Consider the following 22,477-nt stretch of genomic DNA (forward strand, 5'->3'; position numbering starts at 1 on the left):
TTTCCGACCCACAGAATATGGCAAAGGTTAGGTACACAAAGGCCCTTGCCAGGCTATGTAAGAACGCATCGGAGCAGAATGAGAGAGACTCTCGCTTCCACACTGGGAGATGCTCTGAGAGAGGACCGCAGCAGCTCCTGGGTCCCTCCCTCCATGTTAGGATGGCACCTACCATGGCTCCTGCTTGTCACCGCAGCCCATGCAAACGTGGGACTGGACCCTCGTCCATTCGCAGGTTCTACTCTGACTTCACTCTCAGTTTTACCTCCCAGTGTTTTTACACCACAGCCACTGGAGCTCCTCCTGCATCTCATATCAGAATCTTTGTCTGATTTGGAAACCGCTGCCTTGTTTTTTTTGTTTGTTTGTTTGTTTTTTGTTGTTGTTGTTTTTGTTGTTTTTTTGTTTTTTTTTTTTTCAGAAAGACAGGGATTACCATCACCTTGGAAAGGCCGGCAGCCCAGTGCAATCTGAAATGTGCAGTGAGTGGTTCATGGGTGTCTAGACACCTAAAATAGCAATTCAGTGCAATTTTAATCAGCAGGATGGTTTAATGGAATAAAAGTGGCTGAAGCATCTTATAGCTCCTATAACTTTCAGTGCTTTAGTGATTTTCTACCAGTTAAAGTGCATATTTTTAACACATTCTCTGAACACATTCTAGTTAACTTTCCTATTTTACAGCTTATCGGTTTCATCATACCCCTGGATGGCAAGTGGTTATGACTTCCTTCTGGATAATACCCTCATACCCACTTCCCTATAAAGTGACTAGTATTTGCTATATTTGTTCATTTATTGTTATTACAAGCAAAAGCATCACAAATCTGACCAATCTCAAATTTCCTGAAAGCTCTACTCATATTTTCTCAAATTTACAATTAGATTTTGAAGTTCTTACACCATAGGATTCTTAATTTATTTCTCCAAATATAAATGCCAGATTTTTAATTTCTCATTCATGCTATTGGTCTTTTATTCAGGCACAATTCTAGTCTTGGCACTTTTGCTCTTTTTTTTTCTGTTGTCAATCTCAATTCCAATATCACCTTTTCCCATGATACCCTTTCGACTTCAATTTTAATCATAAATTCAATACCATCTCTGGTCACCAGACTCCGCCCAGATCTAATGCCCTCTCTCTCCTTCTCTTTCGCCTTCTCCTTCTCCTTCTCCTCCTCCTTCTCTTTCTCATTCAGGCAATTATGTTCTAATCATAGCACAAAGCACTCCAGGAAATTAAAGGGAATAGAGGTAAGTTTATTTAAAAGCCCTGTGACGGAAAGGCAGTTTAAATTCTGTGAAAAACCAACAAGCAACCCTAAGGAAAGGAAATTTTAAATATAATTTTGATTTAACATAATCAGTAAATAACACCTACTTTGCTTGCAACTTAAAATTAAAATGTGTCATAATTGAATAGATTACCAATATATCCACAAAATGCTATGTAGAATTGCATTCACCTCGACACAAAGCTCCAGCACTTCCATCTCTCCTGGATCAACCATTAGTGCTAGTTCACAACTACAGTACACTTAGCAGCAAGCAACTCATTTTAAAAAAAAATAAAAATTTAAAAGAATTCTTCAACTACAAGTAGTAACATATTAAAAATACTTACAATTTCTTTAAGATAGCCAGGAATTCTTCTAACTTCTCTTCGTATTTTTTGGGTCCATATAAAGTATGGCCGCCTCGTGCTTTTTTAACATAGACAGCTATATTATGAGACTCAGCATCAGACTGTTGGGGCTGACTTTCTTCTGTGCCTTTAGGTTCTCTGAAAAAAGAAACATAATATTTTATGGTATTGCATATTGCGCAAAAATTACTCACATGAACTTTTATTGTCAAGAGTAGAAATGCACTATTCTGAGATCATTTGTCATTTTAATATATTCCTTTTTCAATGTCTTAGTTTTCTTTTCAGTCATCAGTAGTGCAGTTAAACATGTCGCTCTGTTAAGTCTACAAATTAGCATACATAAAATATTTTCTACATGCAGAATTTGATTATAGGTAATATAACTGTCCAAAGTGATTGAAACATCTTTCATAATTAGTCAGGTATACATAATTTAAGGAAATATTTCAAATCAATGGTTAAAATCCTTCTCTTTACACCCAAAGTTGTTTTTCAGTGTTTTTTTTAGCACTAATGATACAAATGGTTTTTTAAAAACTTTTGTTTTTTAAATTCGTAAATTATGAACATCTTGAAAGCAGCTACCATACTTTATTAGTCTGCTACAGTATGTTATACACTTAGGTACCCGAGAGATGTATGAATAAATGACCATTTCCCATTCATTCTCCAGCTCCAATCATTCCTATTAAGAGGTCACGTAAAACCTAAGGGCAAAGAATCTAACAAATGTTGTCCATCCTTAAGAAAAAAAATAGTGGAGGAGACAATAAAAACCCAAATGATCATAGATTAGTCACCTTTAATTATATACATGAGATGAGAAAAAATAAAATTAAATATAAGATAAACATTATATGAAATAATGATGACAACAGTGTCTAATAAGAATGAACTGAGGCTTCAAATTAAAACAAAAGTTTATTTGGGGTATTTGGGGATTTGAATCTGAGTGTCGCAGATACAAAAGGAAACCTGAAATGTGCTCCAGAGAAGACAAAGAACACCAGCTTATATAGGCAAAACCCACAAGTTGTTTTGAAACTTTTCCTGTTGGCTATCTAACACATGGCATTCAGACTAGTCTAAAAATGACTGGTCAGGTCCAGGTGGCAAGATTCTGGGGTAGGTGTTGGCATGGAAACAGGGAAGTAAGATCCAAATGTGGCCTTGCAGTAAGCACTAAAAAGAAGTTCAAAAGCATAAGTCTGACTTCCCCCGTGGCCTCCTGACTCCACCTTAGAGCCCCCTGACATTAGTGACTCCATTGCAGATGTTTTGTTCATAATAACATCACACTTTAACATCTAACATATCCTTCAGTCCTTAAATGGTTGGCTACTCTGCAAAACGTTATACACGCATCTCATTAATATTAGTCATGTGAGATAAACAATACCACCCCCCAATTATAAAATAAGGAACTTACAGCTTGAATTTATATAATTTGTCTAATCACTCATAGCTAGTAGAGCTAAAAGGTTTCTTTTTTAAAAATCTCTCTCAAGTTCACAGAATATTAAAGCTTAATAGTAAAACATTTATCTGACATATACAGAAAGAAGATACTCTGGCATAACTTATACAGCCATATTAAAAGCCAAACATTTCTCCTTCCACATGTTCACAGAACTTCAGCCATTCCATCCAGAGACCTTGAACCCTATTTAAAACTCTATCCCTATTTACTCCTGTAAATAGATTACGACAGTAAGTACAGTAAAAATTCAACAATGATGAGAATTCAGATATAAAGCAATTGGCTGCTTTCCCCTACCCAGCCCTAATTCTCAAATGCAAATGGTATAAAGTTTTCTTATCTTCTAGAGGGGAAGTGGAGGTAGATATGGCAGACTTTGTGGCAGAACTGTGGAGAGTGAGGACTTCCAGTCAAGATGGCAGAGCAGGAAAATGCTGTGCCCACCTCCTCCCACAACCACATCAAATTTACAACTAAACTACAGAACAACCATCATTGAGAACAACGTGGAGTCTAGCTGACCAGAAGTCCTTTAACTAAGGACATATAGAAGAATGCACCTTGAGACTGGTAGGAGGTACGGAGATGCAGAATAGGCTGGTCCCACACTCCCTTGGGGCAGTAAAGAATCGGGAGAGATATCTCAGCTGCAGAGGTCAGCCTGAGGGTCGATCCCTCCCACTGAAGCATTTAGTGTCTGCACGGAGAAATAGTCCATGGTCTATGGCCATGTCACCCTGAACAAGCCCAATGTCTGATCTTGGAAGCTAAGCAGGGTCAGGCTTGGTTAGTACTTGGATGGGAAATCACCTAGGAAGACCAGGTGCTGTAGCCATAAATAATAATAATAAATAATTTTTTAAAAAACTGTAGTCAATGTTCAGAGACTATTCTAGAGTCACATTATGGCTTTCGGGCAAAACGAAAACTGAAATCCAAGTCTTCTGGGTCAAAATTCAATGCTCTTTTTAAAACAGTGTCTCTGTCCCTTCGATTAACTGTATCTGTGATTATACCAAAAATTTAGTTTCTCTCTAGTTGATCCATGAATAAAATAAATTTTAGATAATGACCACAGCTCCAAGCAGTCCTCGATCTCGTTCCTGCCCTGTGTTCACATTCCTGGCTCAAGTGGAATCGCTCCCTGCGTCTCAACCGGGTCTCCCACTCATCTCCATTCACGTGGCACTGCTCCAGGCGGATCGAACGGTTCGTGAAGCATTTCTTCCACTCTCCTTGCATGTGACTGTCTTCCTTCACCATTCAGCAAGTGCCCTGACATCAGGCATTCTCACCAAATGCCCACAGCCAGGCACGTGCCATTCTTCAAAGTCTTGCTATTGTATCTGTCACATGACATTTGTGTTATGATGAATTATAGTGTTGAATATGACGATAACAATGGATAAAGGCTATTGATGAATAATTTTAATAGCAGAAGCATTTAGAGTCTGCTAATTCATCTTCCTTCATTGATTTCATTCTGCCAAAAGCACCTCTAAATTACCTGAGCTCTATTCCCACCTTCTGGGCGTCTCTGGGTACATCACATTACATTAGGGACCAGTATAAACTAAGCTTAGAGAAGATTTATAATTTCTTAATACATTTTATAAAATTTATTTTAATTCGGTTTAAGGTATTTTTATTGCTACTTTAATGTAGATTTCTTTCTGGCTAAACATATAAGTGTTTGTATCTCTCAGCAGCCACCTAACTGCACACATGAGAGATAAAAGTATGATTTTACTTTTACTGTGAGATATGGATACTGAATTCTATTAAATGACTTTTCATCATCTACAGATAGTATCACATAGCTTCTCCTTGAGCTACGAAGATTATAAAATTATAATACCTTTTTAATGCTGAACCTCCTTTATACTCATAAGAGGAAGCCAATTTAACCATGAAGTATAAATCTGCTAATACACTATTGTATTGCTTCATAATTTATTTTGTATGTTTGCCTACACAGTCATAATTAAAATCAGTATTTCTCATTTATGTTATTCTTAAATTTTGATATCAGAGTCATATGTCCATGGCAAACTTACAACCTACTTTCCATTGTGTAAACTCTAGGAAAATTAAATTGCATAGAAATTACCTTTACTTAAAAGGAACTTTTAGTGATATCATTTATAGGTCTTTAATTTTCACTTTAATTCTTTTTTTGCTTCAAAAATACTTTTGAAGAGTACTTTTTACACCTTCTATTTATACCATCAGTTTTTAAAATTTCTATCTTCTGGAATAAATTTAGTATATATTTTTTTTTAGAAAATTAACCAATAACATCTAGATTATCCAATTAGCCTTGTTACATAAAGTATTATACCATAATTTACAATTTTCTTAGTTTTCTCTGTGTCATTTATTATATTATCTTTCTCATTTCTAAGAGTATTTTCTCTGTTATTAGATGAGGCTAGTTCATTCATTTTAATGACAATACTCACACATTCATTAGTCCCAATTATCATACCACATAATTAACATTCCTCCAAAGTGAGTATATGAATGTCCCCTTCCCTGCTGACCTCAAGCTCTTTGGCTATTCCCAACATGGAGTGCTGGGAACTGATAAAATGATGCCCATGTTCGAGTTCCATTTGTTCTTTCCTGTACGCATGCACACACACGTCAGCTCTGTCAAAAGAAGACACCATTACCTTTTTCCCTCCTGTTTGAAAAGTTTAGGCAGTCTGACTTTTTTCTTCAGAAATATTTTAGGATATTGCTTCATAAACCTAGTGTGAGCTGATAGGACACTGCAAGCACTCCCGCTTTAAAAAAAAAGAGAGAGAGAAATTAAATTGTAACTATGATAAGATAATAGCTTCCAAGGGAAAGATTTTTAATTCAATTCATACGATTTAATTCTATACTACTTATTCTAAGAAGCAAATAACAAAAATATGAAACATAAACATTTTATGCTTTTAAAATACCCACTATAAAAATTGTCTATAGTGTGCTTCAGTGAGAAATATTTTAAGATTATTAAATAAATTTATGGCAATGTCAACATTAAAATTTAATTTTAAGCTAAGGCTTCTTAAAACTTTTATTTCTGTAATTGATTAAAGTCTTGGATAAAATATACAAGATAATTAAAATTCCTCCAAAATTATTCACATATAGTTTACAAATATATTACTGGAAAGTATAACTATCTGAGTCTTTGCAATGATTAATGAAAATCTCATGCAGTACTTTTTTAGAGTTGGAACAAAGCTGTGTGAGACTGAAAGACCAGCATTTCCTAAATCCAGCAGATCGCTGGAATCATCTGGGGTACTTTAATAAGTGCAGATTTCTGACGCTTTTCCTGAAGAAGCAAGATCAACCAAGGGTGGAGTCTGGGTGTGCTTTTCTACTTTAAATCTCCTCCTCCAGCTGATTCCTACTTGCAGCCAGGTTTCAATCCATTGCAAATATTAAACACGTCAACAACAAGATCTACTGTCATTCGGTGTCAAGTAATGACATTTATTTCTGGAAATTCCTTGCCTCATGCAATTTTCCATCGACAATCACTATGAAAAGTTGGTCAGTTTTTTAAAATGCTAAACATTCATCTTGACAGCTTATTTCAATAATTTTCAAAAATGATTATACTTAAAATTGAATAATGACAAATATCTTAGTCAATATTTGTCTCATAGCAGTGAATATAAAAATGCTTAAGAGGCTTTTCTTATTTCATTGTCAATGTAAATAATAATGACACATAGTAAAATATTTATAACAGCTTTTTTCCAAAGTTTCTAAAACAACTATTTAATCCTACACATAAAACAAATATACTTTAAGAATACTATTTAACTGAATTTAAATAATGCAACATGAATGTAATTTGACATGACGTTCAGCATTTTCAATCCTACTCTTTTACTATAGAAATACATTGACAAGAACCTACACTTTTTTTAATCCAACCACTGATATCACTGGAAGCTTTCCTAAGATTTCTTTTTTTCCTTTTTTTTTTTTCTATTTAGAACTCACGTTCCACAATCATCTATTTTACACACTTACCTGTTATGTATTAGGTACTTGTTATAGGCCAACCATTGTGCTAAGTAAGATCTTTACTTTGTTTTTGTCTCATTGTATATTTGTATAACCTGAGAGACTGGTATACTTTATCACCCATTCCACACATACAGAAATTGAAAACTTAATAATTTGCCTAATTCATGTGGAGGACACAGGGTACAGATGAAAACTGAACTGACTTCAAAACCCATTTCTTAATATTTTGGATATACTGCCCCACTAAATAATAAAAAATGTTAGTTCTTACTATGTGCCAGGCACTCGTCTAGGGTATTTATATGTATCAGATCATTTAGCCTTTACGTAACTCTATATTAGCCAATATTCTATCTTCCCCATTTTGTAGATAAAGAAAGGCCCGAAGAAGTTCAAGAGTGTGGTCCAAGGTCACACATCCGGAAGATGGCTGTGCCAAGGTTCAGACCAGGCAACCTGAGTGCAAGTGCTTAATTCTTTACCATATACTGAAAGACACTGGGAGTGAGGAGGAGGCAGGAGCACATAGAAAAAAGGCATTCTTCGGAGAAATCCAAGGAATTTCAAAAAAGTATGCCTTTTTCTCTTTCTCTGAGAAATAAGGAATGGAAAGATGAATAAAAACATAGACATAATCTGAAGAGTTAAGAGGATGCTATACAGAGATGTTTTAAAGTAGAAAGTCTGTACCTAAGAGCATTTTCTCAGGGCCCCATAAAGGTGAGGCAAGGTCCTCTCAGTGAAGGAAGGTGTGTGTGTGGGGAGGGTGGGGAGGGGGGCGGGTGGACACTGATGGATACTAAAGACACTCAACACTCCAACCGGAGTGAAGGCATTGGCAAGAAAATAAATTTAAAAAATACGTATCTTCAAGCATAATATACCTCAGGAATTGTGAGCTTTGAACCATGTATTTCCCAGTTCTTTGGCTTAAGTATATTTCAGCTAGGCATCTCCTGTGCAGTAAAGATTTGTGATTTCAACCATTCTCTTTTGTCTTCAGTGGCAAATTATGCTCAGAGACTGAGTCTGTGTGTGCCAGCAGTTTACTTAACGCAGGTTCCCTGCATAAATTTCACAAGCCAATAGCATACAGGATAACGTCCCCTAAGCCAATAAAGAAATAACATCCTCAAAAGCAATGATAGATTAGTCACACTGTATTCCAGGCAAGGGTTGAGAAAGTCAAATTTAGCTGCGGTGGACCTTTCTATAGGAAGCACTCAGAAGAGCCAGCCTTAAGCACCAAGAGCTGACTTCCAGCTGCCAGGGGTGACACGAGTCCCCTGTGCTAGGGGGCGAAGGCACCGTGTGGGCGCAGGCGAGGCTGCTCCCAGGGTTGTCACCCCAGGGACTGCTGCATGGTGTAGAGCCACTGCCGACCAGAGTCCCCTGGGCCACGGCAGGAGCGGGTGTCCCTTCGCTTCCCGAGACCGCTGCCCGGGTTAACGCCACCGCCACCAGACGAAACTCTCTGTAGCGCCCACAGCCTCCGGCATCTAGAGCCCAGACATCCCCCGGCCTGGCGGCTTCTCCACAGGGCCTCACCCATGAGCCCCGCTGTGCCCCTCAGCAGCTGAGCTGGGGTCCTTACCAACAGCAACAGCAACAAGAGGACATCCTGACACAGCTAATTCACTCATGCCGAAACAACTTTACTTCTAAAACGACTTCTTTTTGTCTTAGTCATAAGCAGGAAGATTAAAACAATCTCATATAAGTCCTAAACACAGGTGGATTTGAAATCATATCAAACCAACACACAACACATTTAAAGCTTTTTCCCCTATGACTGTTTTCAGAGTACTAGGGAGGACCCAGCTAGGGATAAATTATGTTTGTTTCACACAAAATTGTTCCTCTAAAATGTGACATATATATTCTGTCTCTTCAATCTGGGCAAATAACCTCCAGTTTTCAAACATTTTTATTTGCGTGGTAAATCAGGTATCTATGAGAGTCAATAATGGTTCATTACTATACTTTATCCATGAAACAAACACAGTAATATTCATTTGAGTGACAAAAAGAGAAATGCGTGAATATATTACCAGCTTTGCTGTCCACTCCTGTTGCATAATGCATTCAACTGACCGTAATCAATGTGCGTAGACATTTTCAAGCCTGCAAAAAAAAAAAAAAAAATCAATTAAAAATGCAAGTAATTTTCTGTAATCTTATTAACCAAATGTGTAAATAGAGTTTAATTGCAAACATTCATCATAGTAAAAGAATTCTGTGACTATGAAAGTGAGGTATTATTATATATTAACAATCTTCGTTTGACGTGCAAGCAGAGTTAAATAAGGTGATTAGAATGAGGAAAGAATTTAATGTTTTTCATTGGCGTCAAATTTGGGCTGGTATTGTTTGCTTAATTCCAGTAAATGCTGGAGTGTGATATGTCCTGTTGCTCCTCTGGAAGTGAGCCTTTCACAAACCTTATCTTCTATCTTTAGAAGGTGAAGTCTGGACATGACAATTCAAAAAAGAGTTTCCTTGAGGCCTCTGTCTCTGCCTCTCTCTCCGCAACACTGGCAGTTCTGACCCATCCCTGCACAAGCCCCCATCCTGGGCCAGTCCCATTCCACAGCACCTTCGGTGTCTGGATTCAGTGTGTAATTCCTTCTGAAGTTCAAGCGTAAGCAGGTCACAAAAGATCCGTAGCAGCAGAAAGACAGTAGTCATAGCCAAAAGGAAAAGTAATTGTGACTGTCCCTCAGTGCTGGAAAGAACTGCCAGAGCAGTGAGCATGATCAGCATCCTTACAGCAGCAAGCACTCGTGTCACAGGCCCTCTCCTTACTCCAGGAGAATGGTTACTGTGAGAAACACCACAAAACAGAACGCAGGAACAACACCAGCACACGCATTACTCCTTCCTTCAGTGAAAAGCACTGAAAACACTGTGGCTTAACACATTCCTAAAGCTTTTTAAAATGTATTCATTGACTACATCCCCTTAACAAAGAATTGGTACTCGACATGTCCAAAGCCACCCAGGTCAATTTCAGGTTACTGAATCATAAAACTTCATGTTCTCTTTAACCCTTTGGTGATCTAAAAATTAATCATCAGTAATAGATACCAGCTTCCTAAATATGAAATTGAAGTAAGAAAAATTTAAACAAAAAACTGCTTGCTATCCACATAAAATCATACCATTTAATAAATTTGAAAGTACTAATTATATGATTTAGGCATTTTCTTATCTACATTACTCCGTCAAGCCTTAAGAAACAAAAAAAAATAGATATATGTAATTGCATTCTAGCATCACATGGAATAAATATTTTAGGTGAGCCAAGTTACAGCTAGATTATATCAAAAATACTTTTAGTATACTAATATTTCTGATATAGAATATTTTATAAAATCTTAATGATAGTATATTTTTAGATACATGGATTAAGAAAATACTTCTGCTAACTATTGGTTTAGTGCATTTTCCTGGCCCAGTTTAGTACAGGGTCAGACATAGACCTGGTGACTGGTGTGGACAGGAAAGGCTGTGGTGCCATAGAGATGTGGAAAAAGGTCAAAAAAGTTTGAGAAATACTGATTTAAAAAGGGGCTTTGAAAAAGTAAATATCTTCATCCCTCAGCTAAAGCAGCTTATAAAAACTAAAAAGTATCGTAGAATGAATGTTATAAGTCTAAGAATTGTTAGAACAGAAAAATTGAAAAATCACCTTGTCCGAGAAAAGCTACAGCACTTGAGAGTAAAGTTTTACATTAGGCTTGGTATAGCCAAGAAATCTCAAAACCAGAATGGCTAGATAGTACTCACGGCCTAAAAGGACACTCTACAATCACTAAAAAATGTCCTCTTCACTCATCCTCATTTCCAAGAGAGATATTTGTCACAAGGGTCTCTACATAAAGGTTATTGAGCAACGTAATGGATTTTGTCTTTGAAGCAGTTTCATTAAAAAGGAAAAAGCCAAAAGATTTCAACATGAAATTGCAGCTTTGTAAATACCAGTTGAGCTTTTCTGGTGATCAATTTTAACACAGGGATAAAGCTCAGAGAGTTTCAAAGAGTACTAAGTTTACAATTGTATCCCCATCTTGTTTTCCCCTCATGAATATGTCTTAGTCGGAGTTTTGACAGATGTAAAGGGGCTTAACACTGTAATGGGGATAAAATCAAGGATTTTGACCAGAGTAAACTTGAAAAAGGATTAGAAGCTGATATAAAAGCATGGATACAAAATTAATCCTAAACTAGAATCCATGGTGCAATTGAAAAATCAATTATCTTTGTTAATATAAGGCCCATTATATATCACAAGAAAAGAGAAAGAATAAAATAAAAAGAATTAAGCATTTGACTCAAAAATTTAGAAAAATAAATTTTAATCTTTTTAAAAATTAATTTATTTTTAAGGGTAACATTGGTTAATGAAATCCAGTAAGTTTCAGTAAGGTGCATGCATATATGTATATCACATTGTGTGTTCTCCTCCCATAGTTAGATTTCTTTCCGTCACTACAGTGGAATATTACTCAACCATAAGAAGAGATGAAATACTGCCATTTGCAACAACATGGACAGACCTCAAGAAAATCATGCTAGGCAAAATAAGCCAGACAGAAAAGGTAGAAAAAGAAATTTTAAATGAGGGAAATAGTAAGGAGAAAATAGAAAAGCAGAAATTAATGAGTTTATGAAATAGGAAAAACTAGAAAAGTAAATTCAAAAGCTGGTTCTTTGAAGGGAAAAATAAACTACTAACTTATCTAAACAGGAAAAAAAATGTCATAAGTACTCAATGTCAGAAATAAAAGTGGGAAATAATTATAAATATTATAAAGAAAATCAAAGGAGTGTTTCATGCAAGAATATCCCCAAATAAAACTCTGAATAAAAATGAATATTTTTTTCAAGAAAATGATTACTTAAATTGACCTTGGAAGGGGGAGAAAACAGAAATAATTGCCCTGAAAGAAATGGAGAATAATCTCACTGTAATTTCTCTCTGCCACACACACACAAATGCACCAAAGGTATTATCACAGGTGAACTCTATCAAATCTTTATCAAAGAAATATTTCTAATGGCAATTAAATGTTTCAAAACACAAAAAAGAGCTCTCAAATTACTTTGATGAAGCAAGCTAAACAATGGTACCCAAATAAGACAATGACAGCATGAAAAAGAAAACCAGAGACTGATCTTTTTAAATAAAAATGAGTATTTTAAATATATAGTGCCCACAAACCCATTAACAGAGTGATATCACACAATAAAGGTAGATTTAGCCAAGTAATTGGAAATGGGAACTATGAAATATAACCGTATAATTTACCACAAGTCAAAATTTTAAAAATCATAATCTCCATAGATACAGAAAAAAATATTTAATAAAATTCAATGTTGTTTTTAAATAATTTAAGTAGAAAACATTTCTATTCATAACCTGATAAATATACCAAACCAAAAGACAGAATTATGTTTAATGTTGAAACACTAGAAATAACAAGTTCAGAAATAAGATAAAAATATCCACTAGTGCTACCCATTTCTGGAAATACTGAGTAATGTGATTTGATAAATGAAATTCACAGGTTATAAAAATTAGACAAAAGAGACAAAAATCATTGCTAACATTATAACCATATAAGTAGAAAGCAGAACCTCTTAGACTACAATCCATTAGAATATTCAGTGAAATGGCTGATTACAAAGACAAATACCCAGTAGCTTGCCCCTTTCTCTGAACCACTAGGTCAGCGGAGGAAGGGAGGCATCAGTGGTGCCCAGAGGTGGGGATGGAAGGTAGGGTGCCCAGTGGCCAAGAACATGGTGTGGAGGGTACCATATGTGGGGCTGGGCCAGTGCAAAATATTAGAGGCCAAGCGGGGTGGAGGGTGAGTGATCATGTAAGACGGGAGGGGAAGGGACGTGCCTGTGCTGGATGTGGGACACTCGGTGGGAATGGCATAGCAGTGAATTCGGAAGACTGGCTACACACGGGGGAACTGATCACAGGTATTACAGAAAAGGTAACAGGAACAACATTTCTCACTTCAGAGGATGGAGTTACAAATACAGAAAGAGAGAAGACCACAATGAACCCTGTAGTGTTGCATTAGAATTGGAAGAATTAGTGTAAATTCATGGTTTTCAATATAAATAAATTGATAAACGAACAAAGATAAATGTAAATGTGTGTGCCTTAGATCTGTCCACTGAGAGGGTCTGTGAGCAGTGACACTCTAATATCAATGAACACATAGCAGCTAGATCTTGACTTCTAAACACAATTCTGCATTACAGTGAACCAGGGTTCCTTAGGAAAATGGTGAATTCCAAGGCTCAGATGGGGAAAGCACAAGATGAGCCTGAAAAATATTGTGTCAGAGAGCAATGACAAACCAACCTGAAGGTGCGCCCAGTGGCCAAACAGTGAATGATTCCAGCATCAAAATATATTATGATAGTAACTCATTAAAATACTTTGAACAAACTAGGAAACCATAAGTTTATACTTATTTGCTATTGATTGATTGATTAAATATTTTATGAGATATGGGATATTTTAATACCTTCAAATACTTCTTCACAAAATACTTATTAATTTGAAAGAGAAAAGAGTAAATTTACAGCAACATACCACCTTCAAGATCAATCGATTAAAGTGAATATCATCAATAGTGGGCCAAGGTGAAATCACAAGCCACCTGATGAGATGGAACACAATTACTTCTCTGACACTTCTGTCAAGATGTCTAATTTGAATCTAATCACAAGGAAACATCAGACCAACCAAACTGAAGGATATTCTACTAAAGAAGTGGTTTGTAATCTCCCAGCATCAAGGTCATGAAAGGCAGGGAAAACTGACTGAAGAAGACTGAAGACACAAGACAATGAAATCCTAGATGAAATTTTGAATTGGCTCCTTTTATTATAAAGAACATTATCAAAACAATTGACTAAATTCAGATTTTCAATCTAGCGGTCTAAGAATTAAATTACAGTAATTTATTTGTGTTAACTTCCTGATTGTCAGATATATTTAATTATGTAGGAGAATGTTCTTATTTTTAAGAAATACACACTAAAATATTTAAGGATGATGAAGTATCGAATGGTTCTAGAAATATGAGTTTTTTTATACTGAACTTTCAATGTTTCTATAAGATTATGTGAGTTTCAAAAATTGTTTAAATTTTTTGTAATTCAATATTGTCTCAATCTTTGAATTTAACGCATTTTCAATTAAAATATCAAAATGTTTATTTGTACGTATAATATTACTAAAGTTCACATAGAAAAATATACATGGGAGAATAGCAAAATTGTGTGTTAAAAAAGTAGTCAGTAAAAATCTTATCATATACTGAAATATATTATAATACCTCAAATTTTAACAATTCAACACACAAATGCATACATAGACAACAGATAAGTGGAAACAGCAAATAACAGATCCAGAAATGCACACAGAATGCATACAAAATTTAGCACATAATAAAAACTGGCTTCTCAAATTAGTAGGAAAGAGATCATTACTCAACAAATGGAGTTAGAACAGCTGGTTTTTCATTTGGAAATATATCCATATATACATGAAGTTGCATCCATACCTCACTATTCTAAACCAAAATAAATTCCAGATGCATCAAACATTTAACAAGCTTAATATGAAAAAGTTAAACTGTATAAATACTAAAAGAACATATGGGAGAATTATTTTATGTCTTGGCATGGAGAATTATTTTATGTCTTGGCATGGAGAATAACAGTCTAAGCAAGAATTGTTAACAGAAAACAAACAATCCAAAACCTTTATATGGCACAAAAATCATAAAGACAAAAGAAAAATGCAAACTGAGAAAAATATTTGTAAAGTATATGCCAAAGTGTGAATTTCTTTTATACAGAGTTCTTTCAAATAAAAGGAAAAAAAAAACTCAGTGAATGGGACATAAACAGGCTCTTCACATAAATACAAATCGCCACAAATACATGAAAATATTCTAAACATCACTCTTAAAGAAATGCAAACTTAAAGGGCAATTAAAACTCTTTTCAATTAATTGACAAAATTCTTGTTTTATAATGCATGATATTAGTATTGCCACTGCAGGACAAACACTCGCATATACTGATAGTGAGACTAGAAATCCATATAACCTCTTTGGCAGACTATTTGGCAATAGTTGTCAAAATTTAAAATGCACACATCCTTTCAGCTTGAAGTTCTATTAATATACTTGCTTACAAACTCGAAAAGGCATGTGAGGATTTTGATTTGATTTTAAGAGCTAAACTAACTAGAAACAGATTCCCACTGCATTAGTAAGGAGACAGAAACCACACCAATAAATCTCGTGGGAAAAAATTAATACAAAGAACTATCAGTTAGGTATTAGAGACCTGCACTGCAAAAAGGGAACACCAAATATCACGCAGAAAGCAACTACCACCTCTACTTTTGCTGGTGAAACAAAGGGAAGAGACTGAGTTACGAGAACTTCAAAGCCTGGGCAGTGGCCCTGTGAAGTCAAGGCCTGAACCTCTGAAGCAGGACACGAGATTTGCCCTGGACTCTGGAGTGGGTTCGATGGGACTATTTCTGGGGATGCTGGGACAACTGCAAATGGAATTAACTACTGCTGCTTCAATGAACAGCCACTACTCAGGTGAAAAACACACTGCCAGAGAGAGACATTCACAAGGAGGAAAAGCAAACTAGAAACAGAAGACACGTGCATAAACACTTTCCTTAACTTTCCTCCTGCCTTCCAAACTCCCTCTAACACCTGCTATTGACAGGTCCTAATAGGAAGCCACCTGGCTTCCTGGGAAAAACTGGTTTGCAGAGTCACAGCCCCAGTCTTAAAAAGCAGAACACTGAAGGGGCAGGTGAAGAGGAGGTACACTAGCTTAATGACTGGCACATTCATAAGTGGCATTTTGGTGTATCCAAACAAGGAAATATAATACACCCCTAAAATGAATAAGGTACATATGTATGTGTTGACGTAAAAAAGCTTTCACGATATATAACATTGTTAAGTGAAAAAATAAAGGTATGAAATAAGGTAACAAAAATGCCATACCATATGTATTGAAAAACAAGATTAAATACACACACTTCCATATGCACACATGGGTATGTATGTGTATAATACATGTATATATACATACGTACATGTATACATTAACACGCATGAAAAATTTCAAGAAAAATGTTTTTTCATGATAGCTACTTCTGACGATAAGAAATACTGGCTGGGAGAAAGACTCAATTTTTCAGTATTCTCTTGTGCCTGATGCGTATTTTATTTGCATAACTTTCAAAAGAGACCTATTTACCCAAATTCCCATAAACTGTGAAAGTTGTTCGTTCTTGTTTCCATTTACTGATCATCTGCTTGCTAGGCATTGGAGTTATAAAGACATGTAAGAGGTAACCACCTATCTCCAGATATTCATCTAATAAGAGTCATGACCTTAAGGCACATGTATATAAGGTACCTGTGTGAGGTTAAAGGTGACAAGAATAATTGGAAGGGTGTAGAAGAAGCACTAAGGATGTTCAAAGGTAAGGAAGGAATTACTTCCTGCTGGAGAGGCCAGGGAAGTCCTTGTGGAGATGACAGTCATTGAGTAGAACTTTGAAGAACTGCAGTGATCGCAGCAAACAGAGCAGAGAGAAGGGAAGGGACCCCAAGAGGCAACACGAGCTAAGAGACAAGACGGTGGTGAGGAGCAGCATGGTATGACTTGAGCAACTTTCCCCTCTGAATGGGAACTCTCCAGCTCTGTTCCCTACAGCCTAGATGAAGGTAGAGTGTCAGTAGGTTGCTAGGCAACACTGCTTAGGATAACAATGACCTCTAATCTGCCAGTTTCCTCTGGACTAGGCACAACCAAATGACCTGCAAGACCTGATGGAGAACCACTGATATGGGCTTCCCTGGGCACAGTGATACTTGTACTTGAGAAGTTCCTTGCAGAGGACTTGGAAATAATGCCTATAGAATTTTTATGAGAGATGTTGGCTCCTGTGGGCTAGGAGACTTTTAAGCCAGAGGGATTCGGCAATGGTCCTATGTGACTCTCATGACCTTGAACCTGAACTACCACGGAGAGGGGGAGGGTGTTCAAAGAGGGCTCTGTGGGCTGCTGCCCTGGCAGCTGTGAGAACTGCTCCCAGGAGAGGAGCAGTGGCCTGTCTGGAAGATCATGATTCTAGCCTACATACGGAGCACGTGCCAAATATCGCCATCTGAATGCTTAATGAAACCTAGGAAGTCCTCATGAACCCCTGAGCAGCATTACACGTGGGTTCAAAGGATGTCAAAATCACAGCATTTTTGCTACAGTGGTAAGTTATATCAATGGAAATATAAAGTCTAGAACATGAGACAGATTTTAGCCAAATCGTGAAAAATTTAAATGCTAGACTGAGGAAAATGGATTGTAACCTAAGTTTGGGAGGAGAGTAGGACCCTGACAACTTTTAAGTGGAGAGTTCACATGATCGAATTTCTTTTTAAAGCACCGTATCAGAAAATCTAGTCTATACCACCTGCCGGAGGGGAGACCTTCAGTCAAAGATGAACTGATGAACGAGGGCCTGTCTAGATGGCTGAAGGATTGACACAGAAGGCTAATGCCTAAGTATTTCTGAGACAGGATGCCTGCACTCAGGGGAGGGAGGGTGTCCTAGGGTGACCTCTAGTGGGGAGATCTGATTTGAAATGCACTGCAATTTACCTGCCTGAACCCCCTGTCACAATCCTGCTCCAGTTTAAGTTGCCATAACTTAATTTTTAAAGGCTACTCAAGATTTTCTAATAAAAAGTACAAGTACATTGAGGTAGTTATAACAGTAAAAAGAAAAAAGAAGAAATGCTTTTTGTCAATAAAACACCTTTTTCTCCTTTGGATTAAAAAAAAGAAAAGAAAAAATGACTTCTACACTGAAAAATAAAGTTGAGAAAATAATTTTCCAGTATTTCTTTTCCTAAATCATCTGATGTGCATGGGGACTGTCATCAATTACACAAATGAGAGACGCGCACAGACATTCAGCCCTTTCCGTCCCTTACTCCTCCGTGAGCTATCCATTCTCATCTCTCTTTCTCAACCTCTTTTTCTCTTAAATTAGTCTGCTTCTCCATCTTCCTTCTCCAGGGACGACCCCCACTTTTTCTTATTTGCACTCCTAAGAATTGAATGGTTTAATGGTTTAAAACTTTAAAATGGAGCAATATTCACTTTTCCAGATAAATCTATACCTTGAAACTCCTTTAATCTTTAGCTACCAAAGAACTGAAAGACTCTCAAATTACAGGAAATGCCCTTGAAGTGTTAGGAATGATGACAGTTTTTCAGCTTTTCTGTAAATGTGCGCCATAAAATGAGAGAAGAGCCAAGGAAAACACTCGTGGAAGGAGTACTATCTTGTTTCTAAATTCCTTGAAGTTCTCTGCTCTTATACGCTTTTTTCCCCTTCTACATCCTCATACGTTGGAACAGCAAAATGTACCTACAAATATCTTGTGAAGCTGAAACTCTTTTTGTTACTAGAATAACAGAACAACAAAACCCCTTGTTAAAGCACAGAAATCTTTCTCCCAGAAAAACTAGTAGTCAAAATGTAAAGTCCATTTTTGAACTTGTCCTCTCTCAGAAGGATAAGCCAATAAGCATGAAGAAAATAGAAGCATAGCATATGAACCCAACCAAAGTTATTTAGACCATATTCCTATTCATAAGTATAAAAGGGGTTTCCTCCAGCCAAAAGCTAAAGGATAGCTTTGTGGGTCCTATTAAACATGTTTAAGACATTTTTCTTCCTTTTGTCTCTCCAGGAAATCAATGTCTACACCAGATGCTTTCATGCAGGTGGTAAAACTACTGTAGGCTTTGCTAACTGTAAGGTCTTTAAAACAATTCCCACCTAGAATAGTGTCGTGTCTTTTTGATTGAGATCAGTCATCTTTCCTAGTAACCCTAACAAGCTGTGAGAATCCTGAAACACAAGTCAGAGAAATTATAACAGGAAAAGACTTGAAAATTTCAAAGAAAAAATATGCAAGTGACCTAAGAAGCTTAACGACTTGGTATGTCTGTGAGTTGAATTTCAGGTAAGGAGAGAGGACGGAGGAGTGTTTGACGAAGTGGGGTATGTTCTCTCCCTTAAGTCCAGAGTGCCTGAGCAGCCGACAAGCGGGATGCAACAAGCGCACAGACAGCATCCAGCTGGTGACATGTGCAGGGCACGTCGGGGCCTCAGGTTAGGACACCAGGGCCGCTGACTTTGCCAGCGTTTTGTGAGTAAAGAGAATCTGTTATGTGGAGGACACAGGGCGCTCCACCACGGGATGACTGTGTGTGAGCCTCGGCAGGAAACCTAAGCCTCACTACCCCCAACTGTGAAATGGACCCTATTAGTTGCCTATTGCTGCTGCAGCGAATTACCACAGACTCACTGGCCTGAATCAACGCTGATGTATTACCTTACAGTCTGGAAGTCAGAGATCCGAATCAGGTCTCTTGGGCTAGGGCCGACATACCAGCAGGGCTGCATTCCTTCTGGAGGCTCTGGGGGAGCACTCATTCCTTTACTTTTCCACCTCCTAGAGGTGCCTGATTCCTCAGCTCGTGTCCCCTACCCCTTCCATCTTCAAAGCCAGCAATGGCCAGTCGAGCCTTTGTCAGCTGGCATCACTGAGACCCTGCCTCCCTTTTCCACTTAGAAGAAGGAACCCTTGTGATTACACTGGACCCACCGTGTAATGCAGGATCCTCTCCCATCTCAAGGTTATCTGATCGGCAGCCTTACCTCCCCATGCCATGTGGAAGAGCACAGTCACAGACTCAGGGGATGAGGATGTGGGCATCGCTGGGGGCCATTATTATGCCTACAACAGACCTCATAATGTTCTTGTGAGAAATGAATGAAATGACAATGTAATGTGCAAAATGTTTATACAACATCTATGAAAAGTCCTCAATAAATGTGACTCACATACAGACTTTAGAGAAGGTAAATAAGACTGACCAACTATAACCTAACTAAGCTCATTCAAAGTAAACAAGGAGGTATATAATGGCTAGATGTTTGTAGGGTCCTTAACTGAGCCTTCCTATTTATATCCAGTACATTCTGAATCACCCCCATTTATATCTCCTTTATAATTCAGGTCCAGTCACATTATAGACTAAAAGCATCCTCACATTCGCTTTCATGAGATCACTGCTTCAGTAGTGACAATCAGAGTTTGCTAAGGGAAAGTGCCAATTTGCTAGTGTTAACACCAAGACATGGTTACTAAGCAAGCAGGACACATCTCCAAAGAGAAGTGACAGACACGGAACCTCAAGTGGGAACCTTTGACAGGAAAGTCGGGAGCTCCTACGCTCATTATGCTCCATTCAGTTCTGAGATCTAAACTGCTCCTGATTTTTCATCTTTTAATCACTTCACACAAGCTAAGTGTCCTTGGGAGACACTACAGAGGGTGGCACATACCTTGTCCCATTGATTCTAAATTAATTTGATCTTTTAACTGCCAGCTACTGTGTCTCCTAGGCTGATAAAAAAAAAAAAAAGTAGGCTTAGGGTGACCTTTTTTCTTTTGCACAAATAAAACCTGTGCAGTATAAGTTGTGGGTTTTGTCAAAATTACAATTAATACTTATTTTCACTTGCACTGAAATACAAAACTTTGACTACATCCAAAAATATTTTCATAATAATAAAAGCAAATAAAAGTAACATATGTAGGAATGAATTTGGTTTAATATAAGAACTTTGTCTAATACTGTTCAAAACATAAGTATACCTCTTGAAAGGGTATCAACTGCTACCTGTGACACCTTTTCCCCTGGAGACTCTTACCATTAACTTAAAAAGTATATTAAGTAGAGATAACTCTCACAGAAATATAAAATAGATGCATTAGCTTCTTAAATCAATACTTTAAACTTACCCTGTTAAAATAATACCCATATTCAATAAAGTAATATTTAATAAAGTAAATGCTTTATTTCAGTCAATATGCATTCATTTATTATTCATTTATTTCATATTCAATACAGTCAATGTTTTTGAAGTTGAAAGGGTCACAATTATTACCTTTGTTATTTAAAAGATGTGTTAAATCTCAACTATCACTAGGACTATTACATATTATCAATCAGTATACTGTTGATCAAATAATAGATCTATGTGTTTGATGGCTATAACAAGAAGTCTTGAGAAAAATGTTCTGGGTTTACATTGACTCTATAAAATAAGAAATTACTGTCAATTGTATAAACTACAAAATATTTAACTCTATATTTGTAATTCCTTTGATATGATAAACCAATGACTACAAAATAAAAGTAAAATGAAATGAGAATAAATTTCAGACCAAGAGCAATGGGAATTGTCTTTCTCCTTGAAAAGTTTGAATGAGAATTCTCCTAGTAAAAATTAAGTATTAGTTAGCTCCCTGAGGCAGTGGGACTGACTCTGGGCGCTCACTAGCAGACTTGCCAGCAGCAAGGGCCTAACCACTGAGGAGCCACCTTACCTCTCTACGTCTTTGTTTTCTCTCCTCTTTAAGAGTATTTGTTGTTTGAAGCTCTGGGAGTTCACACAGATGCTCGTCTTACAAAGTGAAAGACTTGACATCTAGAGAATTGGAATGGCTTCAGGTAGACAAAGCAGAATATGCCCCATTTCTTATACCTGGGGTAGGTACCAGTGAAAACAATGACAGATTCTCGGTGTGGTCCCCACTCACCCGGTACACTGCGGAGTGGAGGAGGAGGCACATTATTTATGGCTATCATGTGAGACAAAATAGCTGATGAGAGAGAAGACATAGGCATCTCGATGACTCAAAGGCAGCTAGCTGGTCAGAGGCTACTTGAAGGCAAACGGCTTCTCTTTTCCTTGGGGCGTCATAAAGCAGAATCCCAAGGTGGTCTCTGATAGGCTGAGAACTACGGAACCTCTGCGCTCACAGTCCACATACCCTGTGCACCACAGTTCCCAAAGGGGACTCTAGACCAGAAAGCGCACCGCCTAGTCCAAGGGACTTTATGAAGGGAGCTTTGTGAGATTCCGTGAGAGGCAGGAATGAAGAAAGAAATTATAATCCGCAAGGCAGATACAGGAGTCAACAGCAAACATGATGAGACCAGGTTAGATGGAAGAATCCACTTCAGTTGTCTTCCACAGCGCAGAGCCCTTTTCCTATCTACTACTGTTTCCACTGGGTATCAGAGAGCCTTTTTGTAGCAGCTGCAATGGGATATTTATACCTCTCTCCACGGCTACATACGCA

The 22,477-nt window shown here is 37.2% G+C and overlaps 1 protein-coding gene across 1 annotated transcript in view; it reads right to left on the reverse strand.

The window, feature by feature from the left end:
- CNBD1 (cyclic nucleotide binding domain containing 1) overlaps positions 1-22,019 on the reverse strand; it is a 134,156-nt gene extending 112,137 nt beyond the window's left edge. Inside the window, exons 1-4 of the mRNA XM_011375929.1 lie at positions 21,932-22,019; positions 9,221-9,293; positions 5,804-5,917; positions 1,625-1,783 (exon numbers count right to left, since the gene is read on the reverse strand). Coding sequence (XP_011374231.1) covers positions 1,625-1,783; positions 5,804-5,917; positions 9,221-9,293; positions 21,932-22,019 — 434 coding nt within the window. The remainder of the gene's footprint in view (positions 1-1,624; positions 1,784-5,803; positions 5,918-9,220; positions 9,294-21,931) is intronic.
- Between the last annotated feature and the right edge of the window lie 458 nt (positions 22,020-22,477).

This window comes from Pteropus vampyrus, unplaced genomic scaffold, assembly GCF_000151845.1.
Source record: "Pteropus vampyrus isolate Shadow unplaced genomic scaffold, Pvam_2.0 Scaffold280, whole genome shotgun sequence".
Classification (NCBI taxonomy): Eukaryota; Metazoa; Chordata; class Mammalia; order Chiroptera; family Pteropodidae; genus Pteropus; species Pteropus vampyrus.